The sequence below is a fragment of the Epinephelus lanceolatus genome, chromosome 3 (assembly GCF_041903045.1).
Source record: "Epinephelus lanceolatus isolate andai-2023 chromosome 3, ASM4190304v1, whole genome shotgun sequence".
Classification (NCBI taxonomy): Eukaryota; Metazoa; Chordata; class Actinopteri; order Perciformes; family Serranidae; genus Epinephelus; species Epinephelus lanceolatus.
Window position 1 is genome coordinate 23,802,422 of NC_135736.1, and position 23,847 is coordinate 23,826,268.

Sequence of the window (23,847 nt, forward strand, 5' to 3'; positions counted from 1 at the left end):
AGAGAGGCACAGAATCCAAGTTGCATAAAGTCCAGTGATGATTTAGGGTGCCATGTCATCTGCAAGTGATGGTCCAGTGTGTTTAATCAAGTCCGAAGTCAACCCGGCCATCTACCAGGAGATGCTAGAGAACGTCATGCTTCTGTCTGCAGACAAGCTTTATGGAGATGCTGCTTTCCTACTCCAGCGGGACTTGGCACCTGCCCTCAGTGCCAAAACTACTAGTAACTGGTTTGCTGACCATGGTGTTATTGTGCTTGACTGGCCAGCCAACTGGCCTGACCTGAACCCCATCGAGAATCTATGGCGCATTGTCAAGAAGAAGATGAGAGACACCAGACCCAACAATACGGTTGAGCTGAAGGCTGCTATCAGAGCAAGCTGGGCTTCAGTAACACCTCAGCAGTGTCACAGGCTGATGGCCTCCATGCCATGCTGCATTGATGCAGTAATTCATGCAATAGTAGCCCTGACCAAGTATTGAGTACATAAATGAGCATACTTTTCAGAGGGTCGACATTTTTGTATTATAAATTCATTACCTGGCAACACCATCACAGTTGCCATGCCAGGTGTACACACTACTTCAGTTTTCAGCACACCTTTTTAAAGCCTCAACATTTATTTAGGGTGCATTCCAAATCACATATTTTCTCTTTTACCACAGTTTTTATTGGCAACATGAAGTGGCCACACTTAATGAGTAGAATGTGATAACAGTTTCTTGTATCTTGTCATTAGTATTGTTTCTGAGTCAAACATGAGAAAATCCTGGCAGCGGTGGGATTCGAACCCACGCCTCCGAAGAGACTGGAGCCTTAATCCAGCGCCTTAGACCGCTCGGCCACGCTACCTCTGTTGGCTTCTCTAAAACCACTCATCCGATCGGTCTGTATGGATTTATGTATTAAAATGGATGGTGTAATACAGTAAATCATGTTGGATTCTAGTTTCTATTTTATTCGCTTTTATTTGGAAAGCCTGTGGAATTTAGTTGAGGAGAACCTGTTACATTTGATTTATATGTAGTATTTAACAGATTTGTCACTGTTCTTATTACCTCCACCAAGGAGGTTATGTTTTCGCCGCCATTGGTCTGTTTGTTTGTTTGTTTGTCTGCAAAATAACTCAAAAAGTTATGAACGGATTTTGATGAAATTTTCAGGAAAGGTGGATAATGGGACAAGGAACAGATGATAAAATTTTGGTGGTGATCGGTTGAAGCAAAGTGGATAAAATAATAAAAAGTCTTGGTCTGACAGCCTCAGCAGCAATTAAGACGGTGAAAATGGCGCCATCTGGTGGCCGGAAAGCACGTCCTGTTCTACTTGCTAAATATTGTTGTAATTCTAAAGTTGAAATTAATGTTCTGTGTTGGAAAAAAGAAAGTGAAAAATACAAAAAAACATTATATTCTGTGTTGGTACAAAATAAAAATGAAATAAATACACCACAGTGTCTCCATGGTGAAGGCATATATAACCTAATAATGATAGTGATGCAAATAACCTAATTGTGATGCAGGCTGCAAAATCTGATGCAGAGGGGGAGGGAATATCACTTACTTGGCGGAGGTCTGCACTCTCTGAGTGCTTTTCTGGTGTTTATTAGGTGGTTGATACCTTTGGCTGCCTTCTGTTTGGTGCTGGACAGGTAGTGCATAGTGGGTTTGCCACTGATTTTCTGAAATGACCAGATGAGACATGACCTGACAACTCCATTACATGTACCACAGATAACATGGTGATGGTATTTCAGTTTCCCTACATTTATGCCCTGTTCTGTAGTGTCTATTGCCCAATAGGAAGCCACACTTACTAAGTATTTCTTTTTACATTTTTATACACAAGACATGCTTGATATCGCTGACTACAGATGCCATGTCAGCTGTACAAACTACTTCAGCCTGAAGCACACCTTTTTAGGTGGGTCCACATTTAACGCATGTTCCACAGTGTCTGCTGCCCACAGGAAGAAGCCACTCTTGTTACTGAGTGGTCTTTATCTTCTCTCAGGACTTTGAACTTTGGCCATTGGCAGTTTTTCAGAAGTACACAGGATAAAATCCTGACAGCGGTGGGATTCGAACCCACGCCCCCGAAGAGACTGGAGCCTTAATCCAGCGCCTTGGACCGCTCGGCCACGCTATCACTGAAAGCCACCCAAAAGCAACTTGTTTACTACGATTTATATGGAGTATTATACAGATTTCTTACTATTATGTTTATTAGCTAGTTGTTATGTCTGAGTGTCTTCTGTCTGGTGCTGGGCAGGTAGTGTACAGTGGGTTTGCCACTGTGATTTTCTGAAATGACCACACCATCATATATTCCAGATGACATGGCCACTGTATGAACTACCTTATTACAGTTTTGCTACATTTATGTCCTATTCCACAGTGTCTATCCAGGTAGAGGCCACATTTATCGAGTAGGTCTTTTACATTTTCATTCACAAGACAACACCATCACAGATAGCTTACTACAGATACCATGCCAACTGTACAAACCACTTCAGCTTGAGGCACACCTTTTTAGGTGGGTCTGCATTTAATTCCTATTCCACAGTGTCTGCCACAGGAAGACACCCCTCTCATCAGTAGTCTTTCTCTTATGACTTTGACCTTTGCAGGGGTGCACCTAGTACAAAATCCTGGCAGCGGTGGGATTTGAACCCACGCCCCCGAAGAGACTGGAGCCTTAATCCAGCGCCTTAGACCGCTCGGCCACGCTACCCATGAAAACCAGAGGACAAATCACTCGATTTCATTTATCTGGAATATCAAACAGATTTGTCACAAGCATGTTTATTAGGTAGTCGATACCTTTGCCTGTCCTTGGTGTGGTGCTTGGCAGGTAGTGTACAGCAGGTTTGCCCACAGCTGCCTGCTGAGCATCGCTAAGATGCTAACTAAGGTGAATGTCAGAGAGGGGTGATGATTCTCTGTAGGTTTGTCCATATAGTCATCTCTCACATTAAAGCCTACGGATTTGATCCTTTGGAGATGTACATCTATGATCAGAACATCTATGGCTTTTCCTAAAACCCTATGCAAGATGATTCGTAGTCTACCTGTCAGTGTATATGGAGTATTAAACTGACTTGTAGCTATTTTGTGTATGAGCTAGTCGACACCTTTCCTCTGTCTGGTGCTGGGCAGGTAGTGTACTGTGAATTTTTACTAAAAGTGGCTGCCTGCTGTTTCTGGAAATGGAGTTAATAAAAGCAATGAGACTGGACCAAAACAGTGAAGTTGATCAGGTTTGGAAACCAAAACAGTGAGCTGAGATACACTAAAAAAAAAAACACGTTATATTTGTAATTTTCTGTCCTATCAAACACAGGATACCTTATCTGATAGCGACATCCTGGGTGGGCTTATCCAAATGCTATGTAAACTGTGCACAGGTCCTCTGTTTGATGCCCACGTTTTTATGAGTCCACATCTCCTATTCTACTCTGACTGCATGTCACAGGAAGAAGCCAGTCTTTTATGACGTGTTTTTCCATCAAGTCTTTACCTCAGCATTTTTTCTTAAGTATACCTACCCAAAATCTCTGGCAGCGGTGGGATTCGAACCCACGCCCCCGAAGAGACTGGAGCCTTAATCCAGCGCCTTAGACCGCTCGGCCACGCTACCTCTATGTTCCAACCAAAACCACTCATCCTATCGTTCTACACAGAGTATTAAACAGACGGTGAAATACAGAAAATCATGTTGGATTGTGTTTCCTATTTTATTCGCTTTCATTTTCCGATAACCCTGACAACCAAAGACCACCTGGAGAACAAGATAGTTCACGTGTATTTTGCAACCTTATACAGTCTATGTTTGCAACACATTCTCCGCTTTCGCCGTATGCTGGCACAACGTGGCAAATATTATAAGGATGAAAACCGGCTTAGCTACAGATTGAAGCTAGAACAATTGATTTATGAAATAAATCAATCAATTGATTTATGAAATAAATCAATTAATATTTATGAAATTGTAGGGGACACTTGACATTCCTGTTACGCAGCAACGTTTGTGTCCCCATTAATTACTTCCTTATATGTTCTTTAAAATGTATCAAATATTTTGACCCATGCACCAAATCGGTACCTTCCAGGTAAGCCGGTTTCTGCTCAAAAATGCTAAGAATGTTGAGAAAGCATTTCACGTATCGTGTGCATTTTTTAACTGCCAAACTGTTCAAACATTTGTTTTCTTGTCCTGTCGGAAGTGGTCTTCCATTTTGGCACAGACCGAAGTTGAGATAAACCTCTTGTCTTCCTCTGTACTCTTTGGAAGAACCCTGGCTACATCCGGTTCCGTCCTGCGCCATTTTGATGAAACAGCGAGGACAGAAGCGGTTTGGATCACCGAAATGGATTTTATGGATTTATGTTTAAGATTTATCTGGATAAGCAACTTTCAACCTCTAGTACAGGAAAATAGCCGTGTGCTGAAGAGGAACCCTTGCGCCTTGGTTGCCTAACTGGTGGATTTGTTAGATTATTCGACAGTTAGTTTGGGCAACATTGTTAGCATAGCGCCGTTAGCCATTAGCTGTTAGCTTTTGTTTTCATATTGTGTTGAGTGGCGAGGTAACGTTAGCTAATCTCGAGGTGTAGCATGTTAGCCTTGACATTAGCTAACTAGCTAATTTAACATTTACACGGTAGATTACGATATCATAATAGTCTTTTGAAGGTCTAACAGAGATAACGTTAAAGCTGTGGACTCGTTGCGGAAGCTTTCACGCAGTTTTGTGGACTTTTTCTGGAGCTTGGTAGGGTTTGTCCTGACTTGACAAATAAGAACTGTCCCAGAAAGGCAAGCCAATCACGGACTGATGCTCGGGAAACTCCAGGCCCGCTGCTAGCTACACCAGTGGCTTGTAGCGCAGCGGCCCGGGCTTTCCAACAGAGACATTTCACAACGGACTTGGCCTCATTCACACCCTTGTGGTAGATTTACTTTGTGCTGCATGGACTCTCTTGGATTTGGCATCCTGTTATGTTTTATCGGACTCTAAAGGACTGACGGGGCTCACGGCGCCGCTTCATGGCGCTCTGGCCTCACATCTCGATTATTTTTCTTTGGCAATAACAAGGACTCTTTCGTCATCTGCGGGCTGAACCTTTCCCCATTTTAGTACTTTCTTTGTCTACAGTGTTTCAGCGAATATAAAGAAGGTTTACCAATTAAAGTCACCAGATTTAGCTGTGTTCAGTGTTGACGCTGTTTTATTTTGTTATCTTACCAGGCCTGTGGGTTTTTTTCTTGTGCTTGATTGACTTAAGTGCTTAGACCTGTTAAAATGTCGTGTGTTCACTATAAGTTTTCTTCCAAACTGGACTACAACACAGTCACTTTCGATGGGCTGCATATCACCCTCAACGAGCTTAAAAGGCAGATTATGGCCCGAGAGCGCCTCAAGGCCACAGACTGCGACCTGCAGATCACCAATGCGCAGACTCGAGAAGGTAATGTGATCAACTAACACGTTATAAAATGTGTCACAAACATGTCAGTCGTTGTTGGGCGTTGATTGGTGGTAATTTTTGTCTGTCTTGACAGTAGGACTGATGGCAAAAATGTCTATACTCAAGATGTACAATAAACAAAACTGACATTTTTTATGTATATACACACTGTGATACATCACCTCAAGACTTCAACTAAGAGCTGTTTTCATTGCTAACGAATCTGCCAATTGTGTTCGCCATTAATTATGTGGTCTATAATAAGTCAGAAAAAATTGGGAAATGCCCATTGCAATCTCCAAAAGCCCAAGATGGCGTCTTCAGATTGGTTGTTTTGTCTGACATATGGTCCAAAACCCATCAAGATGTCAGATTACTATGATAGAAGACCAATAAACCATTAAAATGACTCACAAGAAGCTGGATCTGACCAATTTCTGGGATGATTGCCCTAAAGTGACTTAAAATGGTAAATCAATTTTCCAGACAGATACAGATGGACTTTCTGTCAATCCATCTTTATAGTACTTGTTGTCTAAAGTAACTATGTAAAGCTAAACCAAAAGAAAAAAGTGAGTGCCGCCCTGGGTCAGAATAAAGGACTCAAAAAACCACACAGGTGCTCTTTGTCAACAAGGAAAAAATTGATGTATAAAAAAGAAGAAGGATTGTCCTATTCGTAAACAGATATCAAAAATGTAACTAAACTTAAAGTCCAAGGCACTCTGGGGTAGTGTAAAAATCCTTTAATAAAGCGGGAATATCAACGCTTTTTGACTAAATGCGTTTATACACGACCAAAATAGTCAAAATGCGTTGATATCCCCAGAGTGCCTTGGACTTTTAGTTTGGACTACCTTTTGTTGCGTTTTTGATATCTCTGTTTACGAATAGGACAGTTCTTATTTTTTTTTATATAACTATGTAAAGCTATTCCTGAACCAGGTTTCTTTTTAAATTGTCAAAATGCACAGTGAATAAGATATAACAATCAAATATTATGAGTATTAAGCTTAAGCCAAAAATTATAATTTAGAATATAAAAATATTCCTGAGATTTGTATGAAGTATATGATCCTTTAGTTACTGTTATATCTTTTCCATAGCCTTAGTTAAAATTTTAAGATGATGCAAGCCATAGTAAACCCGCCCTCACCCTTTAGTCTGGCTCTTAATAACAACAAATAAATATTATGCAATGTAGTGGAAATTGTTGTCTTGGCAGTTTGTGGTAAGACACTGTGTACACATCTGATTAACTTAATACATCTGTTTTGTTTTCTGGACCCCAGTAACTAGACTGTTTTCTGCTGAACATTGTTTTGTGTTTTCTAATCATTTGTGTCTCGTGTTTTACAGAATACACAGATGATGAAGCTCACATCCCGAAACACTCGTCCGTGATCGTCCGCCGCACTCCGCTTGGTGGAGTAAAACCTGCTGGCAGGACGTTCATTGTGTAAGTATACCTAAAATACAAAATTATTACGAGACTCATGATTATGTAGCAACGTAGTTCATAATTTAAAGTCATGAATATGTTTACACTGGATTTAAGTAGACATCAGAGGTCTTTCTATAAACAAAACGTATTCCTGTTATGATGTAGTTTTGTCTACCATTGATGGTTTCTTTCTGTCCTGTTTGTTTCTACAGAGATCGTTCTGACACAGCTGTGGTGGGATCTTCTAGACCCGTATGTAAAACAAACCCAAAATCAACACACTCTCCTCCTCCTCTCACCTCTCTCCCTCTCCCCCTCTTTCTGGCTTTAGTCACCTTTCTCGAGAACATTCTGTCAGCAATGATTGAGTCATGTGTATCCTCTGTTCACTGTGTGTTGGCTACATTTGTGTTGAGATCTCAACCTCTATGTGTTATTTGATGTCTTTTTGGGAGGGTTTCCTGGAGTCACCGCAGTTAAATAGTTTGTTGTTTCTCTCTAAAAACCCTGGGTTTCTGTTTTGAAGTAAGCAGATTAACGTCTAAAGTTACTGAATAAGATGAGGTTAAGATGAGAAACAACAGACTAGCCACCATTGTTTTTGAATGCTCTGAACTGACCAAATGTTGAACTGTTGCCACTTTATAAGTGATTGAGAAATAATTTAAACTGTTAATGACTGTATTTCATAATGAAATGGTTTTGTAGCCTGCTTCAGGCCAGGCAAATGTATTTTTAAAGGGGTTTGTAAAAGGAAAATATGGTACTTTTGTATTGATAATTTATTGTCATTTTATTTTCTGTGAAAATATTTAATTTTTATGTGGTTTAAGAACCCAATGAAGAAAAGTGTGGCTGGGATCGATTGTTATTAACTTTGATTACAATTACAAGACTAAAATTGTGTGAGTGGAAGACTCGCCAGTGGTTTTTATTTTGAAAGATCATCCTGCTAAACTTTACTATACTTAAATATGTTAACATTTGCCAATGTCACTTGTTTTATCCTGTACAATTTCACCATGAAGATGTTCTATTCTGCATTGAGTATGGACTGCACATAACCCTTAAACCTCAAAGGCTCACAGATTTCATCTTAATGAGTTAAATGCTTTGAATTAATTTAGTTTCTAAGTGTCTGTTTTACAAAGACGCAGGTACGAGTTCAAAGTGTATTGTTACAACTGTGGTTGGGGGGGATCAGTGAGAATCTAGTTTTGATAATTCAGATACTGTGACTTGGCCACTGACGTATAATGTTGTGACATGATCACAAAGCACTATGACACATTTTCAGTAAAGTAAACATCTTGTCAATCTCTCGAGGCCTTCCATGGTTGCTGCAGTGAGACGTATACTGGTGTAGTGTGTCCTGTAAGCTGTAAGCTGCAGAACCTGTCAATAAAGTTGTTCAGTGGTTCAGTGTCAGAACCACTTGCACCAGATCCCTGTGTGTTCCCTCCACAGCACTCTGCCAGCAATACCCAGTCTTTGCTCCAAGCCCTGCATATCATGATGGAGAACCAATCCTGCCCACTCGTTTATTTTCTTGAAGAACATTTTCACAAGAATTAGGCAGAGCAGCCATTTTGTTTGTTGTTGTAAATTTTTCTTTTATTTTTGGTCTAAGTATGAGACTCGGTTCACGTAGTTAATTGAATCCCGTCCTGCATTAGAAATATTCCTCCAGTTGATTTCACCCTTTACTCTTTAGTGGTGTAGGGGCTGTTTCAGGGAACAATTTAAAGGAACACTTGACAACTCTTGGTAGTTTCTTTTTCTTCACCAGGCACTTCCTTTAAAGTGGAAACAGACAGCTTTTCACTACCAGTTTCATCAGTTACTTCAGTTGCTCCACCATTTTGACATTTCCACGATTGGGGGATACTAACTGCAAAGAACTTACGGATACCTTTTTTGTAACTGGTGATAGTTACCAGGGAAATCTCACTTCCTTAGTGCTATAAATCAAGCCTTCACATTCCACGGAGATGGAGAAGTGAAAGCGAGAGTTAAAGGTAACCAATCTATGCCCTGATGGTGTCCTTATTCTATAGCCATTACATTGTATAATCAACATTTCCGTCATAATGCTAAGTTAAAGCAAACTTCTCTATTTCCACTTTAAAGAGACACTTTTGCATTTGTCTCATCAGCTGTACACATTTGACATTTTACAATGTTGGCATTTCTTATTGAAACAGCTTGGCACCACTCCCCGCAAGCTCATTAGTTTATGGAAAGCAGTCTTGTTGAACTTGCGTCGATGACAGCCTCTAACAGCTATGACAACCTCTTTTGACAAGCTGGTGCAGAAACTTAAATCACTGTGGCCTGGTGAAGGGAAACTGCATGCTAAAATTAAATGTCAAGTATTCCTTTGAGAAAATCGCCCTCTCCGTACTGTAGCAGGAAAAGCTTTAGGACTTACAGACGGATGTGCCAGTAGTGTACACTTTGAATTTGCTGATGGTGCCCAAATAGTGAGGAGGGTTGAAGTGTTTAAGTAAATGCTTTGGTCATTACTACAGTTGAGATTAAAGACTTACAATATAAGCATGTCTGGACATGTAAAGAGCAGCCGGAGTATAAGTTTGCTTTACTTGTTAAATGTAAATGAAGCCAATTTATATGCTGTTTAACAGATGTAGTGAACATCATAAATGTTTTTTATCTGTAAGATTATTCAGGATAAGTTCCCATATGCACTGGTAAATCCTTTTGAAGCTTGCAACTTCGGTAAATGTACAAGAAGTGGATTTTATATATGACCTGTAATACTTTAATGTCACCTGGCCAGTGAATAGACATTATTTTTTGCAAGGATACTTTTAAAAAAGTAGAGTTACTCAGTGGACATCAACTTATTGTTCTTGTCTTTTAAAAGGCACCTTCTTGTTTGTGGGTTAGGTAATTATGTTTGAATAATTTCTTAATATATTCTCTGAACAATTTCGATCTATAATGTAACTGACACAACCCTAGACAAGGCTTTCACAACAAGTTTTTAAAAATTCAGTGCTGTCAGTAGAGGGATGAACGTCGTGCACAAGCCTCGTAAACTATGTCTCGATTTAATTGCTCACATGTCTAACAGCGTTATTTCATGCACTCAATCCTCGTCAAAGACTCTAACTTTGGTGCAAAGACTTAAATGGAGACTCTAAGGGACTGGACACAGATGTGGTGGGGAGCTATCTGGGTTCTTATCTTCCACTGTATGTCTATAAGATATTATGTGAAAACCTTTAATGTCTCTACTCTGATTCTCCTGCAGACTGATTCTTCTCCATCTTTGTCACTCGCCCAACTCGCCAAGGTACTGTTTGTGTACAACGCAGGCTGTACTTCCCAGAATATATTTCCTAAGTTGAAGAGTTTCCTTTTATCTCGCGGGGTTGACATTCTTCTTTTATCTTTTTTTGTCCCCTCTCTCCATTATGTGTTTTAGACTGCTAACTTGGTTGACGCTAATGCATCAGAGGAGGACAAGATTAAAGCCATGATGTCTCAGTCCAATCATGAATATGACCCGATACAGTTAGTATACACACACCTTGTTTTGGATTTGATTAAGCTTGTTACGCAGCGTACAAAACAACATAATTCTCTATTGTTTTAAAAATATGTTGAACTTGTCTCTGTAGTTACTCCAAGAAGGCAGTCGGTCCTCCACCGGCTCACTATACCTGCTTTCGTTGTGGAAAAGCTGGTCATTACATTCGACAGTGCCCCATGCTGATGGTAATTATCATGCGTCTTTGTGGTATTTATTTATTCTACATTGCAGTGTAACTTCTTCGCTTCTTTTTGGATATTGATTGTTATGTTTTTACTTTGTAGGTCCAGGATAAGAGTGTCGAGGGTCCCAAGCCAGTGAGGATTAGTAAGGGTATTCCTCAGAGCTTCATGGTGAAAGCAGAGCCAGGCACCAAGGGAGCCATGTTAACCAGCACTGGAGAATACGCCATACCTGCTATAGATGCGTAGGTGTCAACCAAAAGCACCCACAAAATACACACTGTTTTGCATACTTGCATGGCACATTAAGTGATGCCAATTTTTTCTGTTATTACAGGGAGGCATATGCACAAGGAAAGAAGGAGCGCCCTCCATTTGTTCCACATGACCAGTCGTCATCTGAGGACGATACAGACCCAATCCCAGATGAACTCTTGTGTCCAATTTGCAATGACCTGATGACAGATGCCGTAGTTATACCCTGCTGTGGAAACAGTTACTGCGATGACTGTGAGTCTGTACTCATAATGCGCTTTAGTGAGTCAAAACTAGTCTTTGCCAAGCAAAAAAAAAATAGCTCAAATATATTACTTTCTGTGTTTTCAATTCGCATTCATCAGTCATTTAGGGAAAACGCCGCTGTGAGAATGGTAGAAATATCATAATCAGCTGTGGTCTCTCCGGAGCACTGCAGCCCCAGGACATGCTGCATTTTGAGTAGTTGTTGAAACTCTCATTTTTATGTTCCACAGTGTATTGGAATGATTTCACGCTCGATCACAGGGAAAGTCGAAAATCATTCTTGCAAAAAGTAGAAAATGATCCTCTCAAATGTATGTAGACTGGCCAGTTTTAGGGGAAGGATAGTTTAAACAGAAATGTACATTGTCATATAGACAAGTTTGTCAAATGAATGTGAGCTTTTGTCTAAATAAGAACTGTTTGTTTTCAGGTATCAGGACTGCCTTGTTGGACTCAGAGGAGCACGTCTGCTACACATGCAAACAGTCGGACGTTTCACCTGACAATCTCATTGCTAACAAGTTTCTCCGACAGGTAACCTTCTTATAAATGCATGCATTTTGAGGCGTTACATTGTTTGGTTCATTTCACCTGAACTGAAGCAAAACTAGAAAAAAACAAATTTTTAAATGTTATTATCTGTTGGACTTCACACAGGCTGTGAACAACTTCAAGAACGAGACAGGGTACACCAAACGCGTGCGTAAGCAGGTCCAAAATGCAGCTCCGCCTCCACCGCGCCCTCAGTTGGTCAGGCCTCTGCACTCAAGACAGCAGGACCCACTGATGGCCAATGTCACTCAGCCTCCTCCAAGTGCACCCCCCGCTGCTCCTCAAGCTCAGGTCCCGCCTCCTGCTCCTGCTCCTGCACCGGCTCCTGCTGCTCCCTCTGCTCCTACTCCTCCTCATGCTGCTGCTACTGTTGAAGAACAAGCTGATTCACCAGCTCCTGCACCTGTTGCTGACCACCAGTCACCTATGCACCCCACCAGCCACGGCGAACCACCCCCACCGGGGTAAGTTCAGTCTAAGATGCAGTCTATGCACCTACATAAAAGCACATTCTCAGAAAGTGATGTTCGAGGTGGAGAGCCATTTCCACTACTCATGATGTGTCTATTTATGTTTCAGTGAGACAGATCCAGAACCTTCTGTGACACCAGAGTCATCAGGAACCTCTGAAAGTGGATCACAGGTGAGTCCACCTTGAACACCTCCATCTCACTAACTTAAAAGCATTTGCTGCAACAAAAGGCTCAATATGACAGCGCGGATAATCTGCTGTCGCTTTTGCCTTTATTTAGTCACCTTATGAAAAGTAAACGCAACAATTCATTCTTATTTTCAACATTTGTTGGGCAGATTTTACAATTGAGTGTGCTGAAGGTTTTCCCAGTTTGGGATTCGAGTCAGGAACCATCTTGGAAAATGCATGTTGGCCAATTTATCAATGGCAAATTTTTTAGGCTGTTGCATTTGTTGAAAAGAAGTATACTTGGTCTGTGTCAAGATGCGCTGTAAAGCTACTCACTTTTGATAATCCCAAACACATACTTGTGAATCCCTGAATACAAAAAAACCTGTAACTTCTCTTGGGGTTAAATACATTTTTTCTCACTGCGTTTCCTCCCACAGAACTACCATTTAACTGTTATTGGCCACCCGCCACCTGTAAGGGCGCCTCATCCACCAGGTAAGAGGTTCAATTTAGGTCACTTAAGGAGATTAAGTGAGCTTGAAGGAAAGACACTGTAACTAACAAACTGTCTCTCTGCTCTATTAGGTCACCAATCAAGGCCACATCACTCTCACAGAGGGGGAGGCAGACCCTGGGAGAGGTAAGGACCCGTCTGTGGGACTATCTGATCTACTAAACATTTGTATTGTAATATTGAGAGCCTCACAATGTTTTGTGTCCCTCTCTTTGCAGCAGGTTTTACAGAAGCAGAGGAGATCACCCCCCCACTCACCTCCAGACAGCTCCACCTCCTGCACCTGTTCCCCCAGTGTACCCAGCTCCGTCCCTCTACCCACCCCCACCACAGCCCTACCCCCCTCCATACACCTCTGGCCCTAGCCTTATCCCTCCTACCATCAGTTACCAACCTCAGCCTGTTTATGCCCCTGGACCACCGGGGCTCAACCCTCCCTGGGTCGCCCCTGGTGCCCAGCCCCCTCTTATCCCTCTTCCCCCCCTGTCTCAGCCGCCCCTCTCTAAGGAAGATTTCTACAGACAGCGGCATCACAGACAGGACAAGTGAGTTGTTTCTTTTTCTTCAACACTGCTACAGATTTTTTTCCAATCTAAATGGATGCAGAATGAATATTAACATCACTCAGGGATGGGGTTGTGAATTCAGTAAGATGAAAACTATTAAAGTTTTACACTGAAGTAGTTTTCAAAGTTTTTTCTTATTCCTTTTATCCACAGAGCTACATCCAAACTGGATGAGTTTACTAAAGACTTCCACAAAGAGCTTATGAAGTACAGAAATGCACCAAAGAGACGGAGACCGTCTTATTCAAGGTAACATAATTAAGACAACCTATCAAAATTGGTTTTTCGTTTTTGCATTAATTACATATGCATAATCCTTAAAGCCATTTGTTACATTTTTGCATAATCTGGTTTCTTTCTTCCTCTTGTTCTCCTTCTGGTCTTTTCAACCATTTCCTTTTCCAGATCCCGGTCATACAGTCGCTCTCCATTTAGCCGTTCTCCTTATTCTCGCTCTAGATCCAGATCAAGATCTAGGTCCTATTCTTATTCCCCTAGTCGATCCCGCTCCCGTTCACGCTCCCATGGCAGGTCTTATCCCCGCTCCCCTTATTCTAGACGAAATGGACGTAGTTATGGACGCTCACGGTCAAGGTCCCGCTCTCGCTCAAGGTCTTACGGGTATCGGCGATCTGGCTCACCACGTTCCCCTCCCCCCTACCGCCCAGGAGGCTGGGAGGGAGCAGAAGGAGCAGGACCCTACAGGTCTAGATCACGGTCTCGTTCCCCTGGCCCTGGTGGCTTCCGGAGCCGCAGCCCTGGTGGACGAAAGCCGCCTCCTCGGGAGCTACCACCATATGAACCGAAGGGTTTAAGTCCCGGTGGCAATGATCGCTGGGAAAGAGAAAGGTATCGACAGTGGGAGAAGGAGTATGCAGACTGGTACAACAAGTACTACAAAGACTATGATAACCAACATCCCTCACTGCATCACAGAGGTCGTGGAAGCAGAGACAGGGAGAGAGACAGAATGTCCCCATTATCTAGAGATTACTCCCCTCAAGGGAGAGGAAGAAGAGGGCGAGAAGAGCGAAGTGCTCCCCCTCACCATCCTCCATCATCTTCGTCAACAGGGACCAAGTCCAGCACTAAAGTCTCGAAGACAAAGAAGGTAAAAAGGAAGAGGACTGGGGAGGAACCAGAGCCATCGCATCAGTCAGTAGACAGAGGTGATGCTACTCCCGTCAGAGATGAACCAATGGACGAAATCCCTTCACTCACTAAAACGCCTCCCATGTCTTCAAAGGCCTCAGTTGGAGCCGCAACCTCTAAAGCTCCAGCCTCAAAAAGCACTGCTGCACCTGCTAAACCCTCAACCAAGTCAACATCCAAGACTCAGGCTGATAAGACGAAGAAAGAGAAGAGCCAAAAGGTAAAAGCTAAAGTTAAGACAGAGGGTGTGAAGGCTAAGAGTGAAAAGGTGAAGAAAAAGACTGGGGAAGGAGTGGTGACTAAAAAGAAAGACTCCTCTTCTGCCACAAAACCATTAAAGACCGTTAAATCCAAACCAGAAGATGCCCCCAACTCAACCGCCCCTAAAAAGGAAAAGAGTAAAAGTTCTTCAGGGAGGCCTGCGCTGCTTAAGACTCCTCCACTGTCCTCCCAGAGCATGCCTCTACATCATCCCTCTCTTCATGACGGCCCAAGAGGCAGCCACGACATGAGGGGGAGAAGAGATCTTCCACAGGGCGGTGGTCTTCTCCCCATCCCCCATCCACATGGACTCCAACTTCTCCACCGACCTCCCTCCCCTGACAGTCGGAGGAGGATGGGAGAGGAGGGCCGCTCTTTACTTGGACCTCCTCCTGGAAAGCTGAGGAGAATAGATGGGCTAGGGGGTGGAGGTGATGTCATGTCCCACTCTCACATGTCTCATCAGCCCCCGCTCCACAGACTCCCACCCCCCTCAGACAGACCTGGTCTTCTTCCCCTGCCAGTGAGCCGTGACATGGGCCGGGGAGATGCAGATCGGGGACCCATCAGACCTCTTATGGACCTTCAGGTGGGTTTGTAGCTTGTGTAGTCGTCAGAAACACCAGGAAACAAAGATTTATGTTTTCACAGATGTGTTAATCATCTCAAGTTATTGATGTGTATTCTGTATTTTCATAGACCAGTTGATTCCATAATTGAACAAAAGTGTATAAAATGGAAAAAAGTAAATGAAGAATAGTGGTGAAAATGGCACATGGCTTTTTTAAACACCTTTTTTTTTAACCCAGAAATCTAAACTGCCGTCAGTTAAACCTAAATTGCTGTCAATCAGCTTATCATTTCAGAACTCATCGTTGCAGTAAAAGCACAGAGCCGTTCTGAGTTAATCCCCTTGTAACATTTTACATTTGCTTCCATCCATATCCAGGTGAAGCCGACCCAGAGGAGGATAAAGCTAAACCGAGATCTGGGAAGAAAAGGCAGCACTGAGACGGCACCCTCAGACAGAACACCGTCAGGTCCTGAAAAGACGACCTCCACCTCAGACCGATCGACTGCTGCTAACAGCTCTGAAGGAGACAGACCTAGCGGTACAGCAGAAGGTGGAAGAAAGGAGCCGTCTGCATCTTCTGAGAGAGGAGTCTCCAGAGAGAGACCAGGAAGTGCTGGAGAAAGACTGCAGGGCTCGGACAGGGAGCAGAGCAGAAGCTCAGGATTGGACAGAGAGCGAGACAGAGCTTCAGGATCAGATCGAGACAGAGACCGAGACAGAGACAGGGGCGTGGCGTCTGACAGAGACAGAGACAGGGACAGGGACAGGGACAGAGTCTCTGGCTCCCAGAAGGTAGCGGCTACAGTGGAGAAAGACCCTGAAGGAGAGAGGCCATCAAGGACAGAGCGCAAGAACTCCAGTGGTGGAAGTTCAGGAGGGAGGTCTGTCTCTCTGGATAAAATGACCATCGCTGAGAAATCAGCCATCTCCAGGAGCATGACGGACCTTCAGGAGAAGCCAAGCACATCCTCGAAGGAGAGAGGGGAGGGGTCAGAGCGATCTGCCAAATCTGCCAGGTCTGTTAACATTTGTTTCACTGCTGCTTGTCAAACCATCCATATCCATGATGGAAAGAAAACTCGTTTTGCTGATCATATGCAGTGGCTCTGTAAACACAGTTGTTATTACGTGTAATTATATCTCATTCTCATTCCCCAGGAGTGTGTCCAAGGACAGAACAGAGAGGAGTGTCCCCTCAGGAGAGAAACCAGCTGCTGCTCACAGAGAAGGTAATTTGAATCTCTTTATGTGTGTGACGAGATGATAACTTTGATTTTGTCTTGTGCCATCTAATTAAGCATTGATTAAACCCGTGTTTCCTCCCCTCCTCCCTCCTCCACCAGCAGTGAAAGATGGTGAGGAGTCTGTTGTGAGGAGCAGACCCAGGATCAGCCGAAAGGCTTTGACGAGCCACACCACGAGCTCTACTAGGTGAGTCTGATGTGCCCTGGTTACTTAGAAACCATTTGATTTTTCATTTTGAAATATTGTATATTTTATTTATATTTTATGTTGCATTTGTTTTGTTGGTTAACATCACTGGTGCATCCTGTAATTTTTGTGTTAAATACCTTGCTGTAAATCAAACTTCCTTCAGGACAAAAAAATATAGAATCAAAGTTTATGTGAGTGCTGTTGCTTGGAAATTCGGGATAGGCATCGAGAACTGGCACTTAATTGATACCACTTCCTTGAGTCAGTATTGATAAGCTGGAAAAACAGTGCTGCCATCAGTATTTATGTAACATTAATTAATTCTAACAAAGCTGTTTTTTTTTTTTTTTAATTCCTTACCATCCCCTGACGATGACAGAGCTGCTGACGTCAGGCGATTTCATTTGCCGTGGCACACTGCTTGTTCACATTCTGTGCTCTCCAGTCACAGCTGACAGCAAAAACAACAAGGTTTCGTCTTTGCAGTTAAATGCAGTACATGTCAGAGTTAGGTGTATGTTAAGGGTGTAAAACCAGCAACCTCATGAAACACAAATACAACATTGTATAAATCTGAAGCAGTGCAATGTGTTTCACAGCTTTAGTGAAACAGCTGCTGCACCTACGTCAGTGCTGCCTCCCAGCTCTGGTGCTGATGAGATTTGCCAAACTAACACTGCACCTGCCTCATCAAGTTTAACTTTTAATCATTAAAAATAAGTCTGCTATTATTAACTCAGGACACAGTTAGAACCTGTTTTAGGCATTTCTAGTGAATGTTCCTCAACAGTCCCATAGACAACGGGTGTGTTCATAAATCCAATCTGATGCTCTTCACTAAAATTCGAGCACTGTTATTTGAAGAAAGAGTCATGCTGCCTTGATAGTGTTGCGCTCTGAATAACCGACGGGCATGATCCAGTTTGTGCCACGGTACACTCTGGTGCTCACAGTGACTGTTTACCAATGCATCCAGTGTTTGATGTCATTATAGCCACACACACCTAATTTTGTGTTGCTTATGGTTGTTAATATTTTCAAATGTAGGGAGATGACCACAGCCCTTAACCCTGTTGTAATAACTGCTAAATATTTTCATGTCTTAATGTATTGCACCAAATTATGGAAAGAAGAATATTGACAATTATCGGTATCAATAAAAATCTAATGATGCCTATCCCTATTGAAAATACAGTAGCTTTGGGTCTTATTTTCTGTAAGCTGTTGATTTAACAGGAAATAAACCTGTTATAGACTTTTGGTTATATTTTAAACATTTGAAATAGTTTCTACTAAGCTTTTAGGTTTGGGTATCAAAACTCATTACGGTTTGGGTCACTGGTATCCCATCTTCTAACTCTAAAGCGTGCAAGAGTATTTCCCAACATGTTGAACTATTTTCCTTTACATTTTAGAACACAGGCTTCTTTTGTTAAATAAAAAGATAGAGCTGAAACGATTGTCAAGAACAATTAATCGGCTACTATTTTGATGATTGATTAGAAGCCAAAAGTTTCTCTGTTCCCAACTTCTGTGTTTTGGGAATTAACAGCTTTTCTCTGTCTTATTAAATAATGTGAGTTGAATATCTTTGGACAAAAACCAATTTTTGCAAGTGCACACAAGCAGTTTAAAAACATCACCTGGGATTTTGGTCTTTCTTCACTATTTTCTGACATTTGATTAATCAAATACAAAATCAGCCAATTATTTGATAATGGAAATTATGGTAACTTGCAGCCTTAGAAAAAGTATTTTTGTATGCCAAGCCATATTGGCAATTGTGTGAAGAGGAATGATTGTATGTAACCAAGTCATGTTCCTCGACCCCCTTAAAGGGTCCACAGATTTTACACATCTCAAATATGTGTAAAAAAATTGTATAAAGCCTTTGTGGCTCCAGAGGGAGCTGCAAGAAGTCATAGAAGTTGTAGCGAATTTAGCAAGTGAGCTTGCCAAACTTCTGTAGCCCACTCCTCTTCTCTGCTGGAGATGAGCAGCTCAAAGCTACATTAGCTGCTATTAGCATTGAAAGCCCAAATCTGCGGTCAAACTGTCAGCGTTGTGAATGTAGACGGCAGGTTTTCACAAGGAAGACGACTGCATGGAATAAAAAAAAAGGTGATCTCTCTGTTCCTGCTGCATCCGTTTTGATAATTTTTGTTGTAGTCTGTCCTCTGTGAGTCTGACAGTTCTTACAGCTGCAAATTGGTGCTGTACTCTTATAAACATGTCTGTTTTACCCTCAACACTAGGTCAACTCAAGAAGCAAAGCGGGACTCGGACAAAGATCAGAAGAGCGTATTGTCTAAACCTGCAGAGCAGCCTCCATCTAGCCCTGTGAACAGCCGAGGCCGCAGCCCAAGTGTCAGCCCAGCAGCCAGCCCGGCCAGGGAGGAGCCGCTCATTCAGCCGCCTCCTCGCTCAAAGTGGGAGAGGGAAGATGACGAAGAAGGCCAGGAAAATGGACTCAGTGCACCCAAGGAGCCCTCACCGGTGCCACAGAGGAGCAGAGGCAGAGAGGGACAGACAGAAGCACCTAAACCTGTGAAGGGCGAGGGACGGGATGCCACAAGGGAGGAGAGAAGAGGAGCGGTGAGAGAAGAGAAGAAAGGGAGAGCACCAAGGGAAGAGGGTAAAGGTGGCAGGACGGCACAGGCGAATTCTGACAAACCAACTAAAATAAAACTCATGAGGGAGGAGGGGAGAGGTGGAGGAAGAGATGAGGGGCGAGGAGTGACGGGGAAGGAGGAGAGAGCCGCAGAAAGCAGAGGAGGACGAGAGGAGAATCGTGGCCCAGAGCCCAGGAGACAGCGTTTGTGTTCTGACCTGGGTCGCGAGACAGACGAGGCGGCCTTTGTGCCCGACTACAGTGAAGGCGAGGGCTCCGAGCCAGAGGGAGGAAGGAGTGGCAGCGGCAGTCTGTCCCTCAGCCACCCCTCCAGCCCCACCCCAACCAACCACAGCGGCTCAGTGACCACGGGGGACAAGAAGAAGAAGAAACACAAGAAACATAAAAAACACAAAAAGCACAAGAAACACGGCGGCCAGGAAAAAGAAGGAGAACAGAAGCAGCACAAGCACAAGCACAAGAAAAAGAAACACAAAAAGAACAAGGAGAAAGACGCGGAGGAAGAAGAGGAGGAGAAAGTGGAGAAAGCAGAGGAAGAAGGGGCTCCGTGCTAACGAGAGCTAAGCTAAGACTGCTCCCTCAAATCTGTAACCTTCTTTGTTAATAAGGAGATAATATATCTAGAAATATCGGCTAACGCTGGCCTTCTGCTCCAAGTGCAACTGTGAGGGGATGATGATGGATCAAATAAGTCTTTGACTGTCCACGACACTGGAGGGCTGTCTGGCAGTTAGTCACTTAATATCACTGCAGGACGCCAAACTTACCGACGGTACTTTGTTGTGCCTGGGCTGCAGCATTTTGACCGCTGCTGAGATTTCTTTAATGTTCAATGTGAGCCTCGTCTGTGTGACTTTGGGTCGGGAAAAACTCAGAGTGATGCTGTGCTGGCGCTGTTGTGATCAACACAGAGCCGGCCAGAAAGGACTTGATGATAATAACTGACCACGCAGCAGTGAGTCTAAATGATAGGAATAACAAACACTGTACTCAGGGATGTGATTGCTTCTTTGTAGAGGAGGAATTGCTGTTTCTCTGCCTCTTTATTAATTTGTAAATAGAGATGAACTGTTGCTTCACATAATAATTTTCCCTCGGTTTGTTTTGCTCACATCCCTGTGTGTGCTGTTCAAGGCTTAAGTACTGCATAACCTTCGTTGCTATGAAGGCCGTTGTTAGCTCTTTTCTTTATGGACTGTACGAGCAGTTTTGCATGTTTTAGCACATAATGTACAAATCGGTTTGGGTTTTCAGTTTTGATAATCTCATTTGAGGCAGCCATTGCTGCTAATTCATGCCAGTACAGCTTTTTTTAAATGTACGTTTAAAATGAAGGCAAAAAAAAAGTTCCTGGATAGAGTACCTATCTAAGCAAGGTTAAATCACTGTAAGGTAGATTTCCTACCAAAATTAGTATGAATGAATCCAGTAATTTTTTTGGAAATGGTGAGGATAATAATATTTGTGATTAATGTGCTAAAATGTACAAAATCACCTGTTTGGTCCTGTTAAGTTAAATCAAAGCTTCATGCATCCACGCTACACTGGATTGTATAAAACTAGGATGTGTTTATTAATAATGTCAAATCAGTTGGCATGTTTTTGTTCCCAAAGGTGCATTGGCTGCGTGTTGAGTGAGTGAGTGAATGTGTGTCTGTTGGTGTGAAAGTGAAATGAGACAGTGGGACAAACTGGAGGACTGTTGTTCTTACAAACGAGTTGTTTTTCTTTTTTTTAAATTAAAATGTTTTGACCTCATGAAAATGTCTGAGTTGTATTTTATCAGTGATTGAATACCTCATTGTGTAATGACCACACAGATGAAGGTTATACACACTGTTGTATTAAATTGACCATAATTGAGGAGTTTGTATCTTCAAGGGCAACATTAGAATAATTCAGGTGTCTGTAATAAGAGCTTTGCATATGGACATGAATATGAATGAATGAAGATGGTACTTGGGTTAAACACAAAGGATAAGTATGTTACAGTTAGTTACAGTTAAAGATAAATCAGAACCCACGCTGGAAAAAAAATTAATAAAAATTCTTAGAAATTTAATGCAATCAGTGTAGCCCTCAATTCTTGAAGAAATTCTGCAGAGGATGCCGAACACTGTCAATGAATGGTGCTTGAAATGGAGACTAGTGAATCAAGACAAAACGCAAATAGTTTTAATATCGGAAGAAAATCAGTGAAAAGAAGTTCAGTTCTTTCTAAATTTGGTTCATTACTGCTGTCCTGTACCAACCAGTATAAATACCTTGGACTGGCGCTCGACGAGGGCATGTCACTAACAGACACCATCAGTGTTCTACCTCCGTCAGTAGGTAGCGCACTGGGATCTGTACTGATCAATGTAGTGGCAATGTAGGATTTTGTACTTGAACACAACACTATAATTCATGTGCATGTCCTGTGTCTGACTATGCCTCAGGTGTTTCCAAGATCATACATGTTGTAACAGAGCACTATAGAGCCATTCAATCTTTCCTGGGTGTCCATAAATTTGCTTCAGTTGTGGCCATTAGTGGAGATATGGGACGGACACCTCCAAACATCAGGCATAAATGTCAAATGCTTCAGCTTTGGAATAGACCTGTGAAGATGTCAGATCAAAGACTCAATAAAAAGATTTTTAATAGGGACACCTCCCACTGTCATCCCTGGGCTAATGAGTTGAAATCATTATTTTGTCATTTATTTTTCAGAACAGGTTACTTTGTGATACACAGGAGATTAGGAGTTAAATGTTTTGCATGTTTAAAGAAAAATGGTCTGATGCTATACATGGTATAAACCAAAACTACGAACTTATTGTCTCATAAAGAACAGCTATAGTGTGGAACCTTACATGAAGTGTAATCTTAACAAAAGACAAAGAACCCTCTGTGCACAGTTGCGCTCAGGAACGTTATCATTAGCCTCCGACTAGAAGGTTTGACACCACCCCAGAGGAGGACATACTTTGTTGTGTAATTAAGGTGAACTTGGGAATGAGGTTCACTTCTTGTTTTACTGTCCTGTTAATGAAGACAAAGAGGTTGGTAAGATGACCTCTATCTAAAAATTTGAGTTTTGTTTCAGAAAGGGAACCTTTTTTGTGGCTAAATTTCTTTGCCAAGCCTCGGATAGGAGGCAGTGTATTCTGTTTCTAGACTGGATTGTTAGTGCAACGTCATTGCAATGGTTGTAAACCCATGAGAGTTGGGCACATGTAGTGTGCATGACACAAATAAAAATCAATCAGTCTTGATGTGTAGCGAACTTAAGTCACTCTGGACTGTACATGGCTCACAGTCTTATCAACAACTACAAGACAAATCTTAATTATCAGGGTTCACACCAGTCTCAGCATTACTGGTAAACATCTTAAAGCTGCGTTCACAACTGTCATGTGAAAACCAACACTTGGTAAAAGCCACTTAAATGTTGCACATAACAGTAATGGCCTTAGTGCTGCAATGTGATAATGAAATAATACCTACTGCGGAACATAACACGTAACAGTGTAATTATTCTTTCTTAAATATAGAAATTATGACAGTATATTATGTGTTAATGAGAGGTTGTTAAACCATGATGCATTTTTTACAGTCACTACGGGTACAACAGTATTAACCAGGGAAGAAAATGTGCTCATATCAAAGTATGCTAGTGAATAAATTCAATTTCTGTTGCACTCTCTTAACCTTAGCATAGTTTTACAAGCGTGCACTCATAAATTTGACCTGACAGTGTGACTTATATATGAAGTTCTTATCTGAAGACAGTTGGCTGCATTTCATGTCCCCTGCACCATTTCTGTATTCTTAAAAATTTGAGTAGCCCTGACTAGCTGAGGCCTGTAGGTTGGCTGTCACATTAATTTCCTCTGTGCTCCCATCATCTAATAATGTGTAAACACAACAATAGAGCATTAATCAAAATGCCAAACATTTGGAAGGGTGGTTACTAAAATTAGTAAAAATGCTAGGATGAAGTAGGTACGAAGATTAAATAGTAGATACAAATAGTTGCAACATGGTCTTAAAATTCTCCTGCTGACACTTGTTACAAGAAATTCAAAGTACAAGGGAGACACATACAGTATATGTGATAAAAGAACAAAGATGTACAGCAGCTCATTGGGTGTCAGATATATTTAGAAATAAGGGGATTTTCAGAGGATGAAGTATGTCCTCGAAAGCAGTTCCGCAGACACAATGGTGAGTCTCAGGATCTTTGGCAGCTCATTCCTTTACCAACATGAATAATTAAAGCAAAACGTCCCACAAGGAGCCGCGTGCAGTGAGACAGACTGAACACTGTGTGGAGCTGTAAGTCCTGCAACTT

At 42.2% G+C, this 23,847-nt stretch overlaps 1 protein-coding gene and 4 non-coding genes across 7 annotated transcripts; 1 reads left to right on the top strand and 4 right to left on the bottom strand.

The window, feature by feature from the left end:
* Nucleotides 1-772: 772 nt before the first annotated feature.
* trnal-aag (transfer RNA leucine (anticodon AAG)) lies at nucleotides 773-854 on the bottom strand. Its single transcript has one exon. It is a non-coding gene; the product is annotated as a tRNA-Leu (tRNA).
* A 1,214-nt stretch (nucleotides 855-2,068) lies between these two features.
* Nucleotides 2,069-2,150, bottom strand: trnal-aag (transfer RNA leucine (anticodon AAG)). The gene has a single exon. It is a non-coding gene; the product is annotated as a tRNA-Leu (tRNA).
* A 503-nt stretch (nucleotides 2,151-2,653) lies between these two features.
* On the bottom strand, nucleotides 2,654-2,735 carry trnal-aag (transfer RNA leucine (anticodon AAG)). The gene has a single exon. It is a non-coding gene; the product is annotated as a tRNA-Leu (tRNA).
* Nucleotides 2,736-3,559: 824 nt separating this feature from the next.
* On the bottom strand, nucleotides 3,560-3,641 carry trnal-aag (transfer RNA leucine (anticodon AAG)). Its single transcript has one exon. It is a non-coding gene; the product is annotated as a tRNA-Leu (tRNA).
* A 670-nt stretch (nucleotides 3,642-4,311) lies between these two features.
* Nucleotides 4,312-21,269, top strand: LOC117255919 (uncharacterized). Of its 3 annotated transcripts, none has more exons than XM_033625167.2 (20): nucleotides 4,312-5,473; nucleotides 6,833-6,932; nucleotides 7,130-7,169; nucleotides 10,195-10,236; nucleotides 10,369-10,457; nucleotides 10,565-10,661; nucleotides 10,761-10,903; nucleotides 10,996-11,168; nucleotides 11,611-11,714; nucleotides 11,838-12,196; nucleotides 12,312-12,375; nucleotides 12,816-12,873; nucleotides 12,964-13,018; nucleotides 13,111-13,437; nucleotides 13,612-13,707; nucleotides 13,864-15,460; nucleotides 15,821-16,461; nucleotides 16,604-16,674; nucleotides 16,789-16,876; nucleotides 19,135-21,269. In XM_033625167.2, exons 1-20 carry the CDS (start codon nucleotides 5,308-5,310, stop codon nucleotides 20,063-20,065), a joined length of 5,241 nt encoding a protein of 1,746 aa, XP_033481058.2. In that variant the 5' UTR covers nucleotides 4,312-5,307; the 3' UTR covers nucleotides 20,066-21,269. The 3 variants fall into 3 exon arrangements, with proteins under 3 accessions (XP_033481058.2, XP_033481060.2, XP_033481059.2); XM_033625169.2 differs by having other exon boundaries at nucleotides 16,792-16,876; XM_033625168.2 differs by having other exon boundaries at nucleotides 13,114-13,437.
* Nucleotides 21,270-23,847: the final 2,578 nt, after the last annotated feature.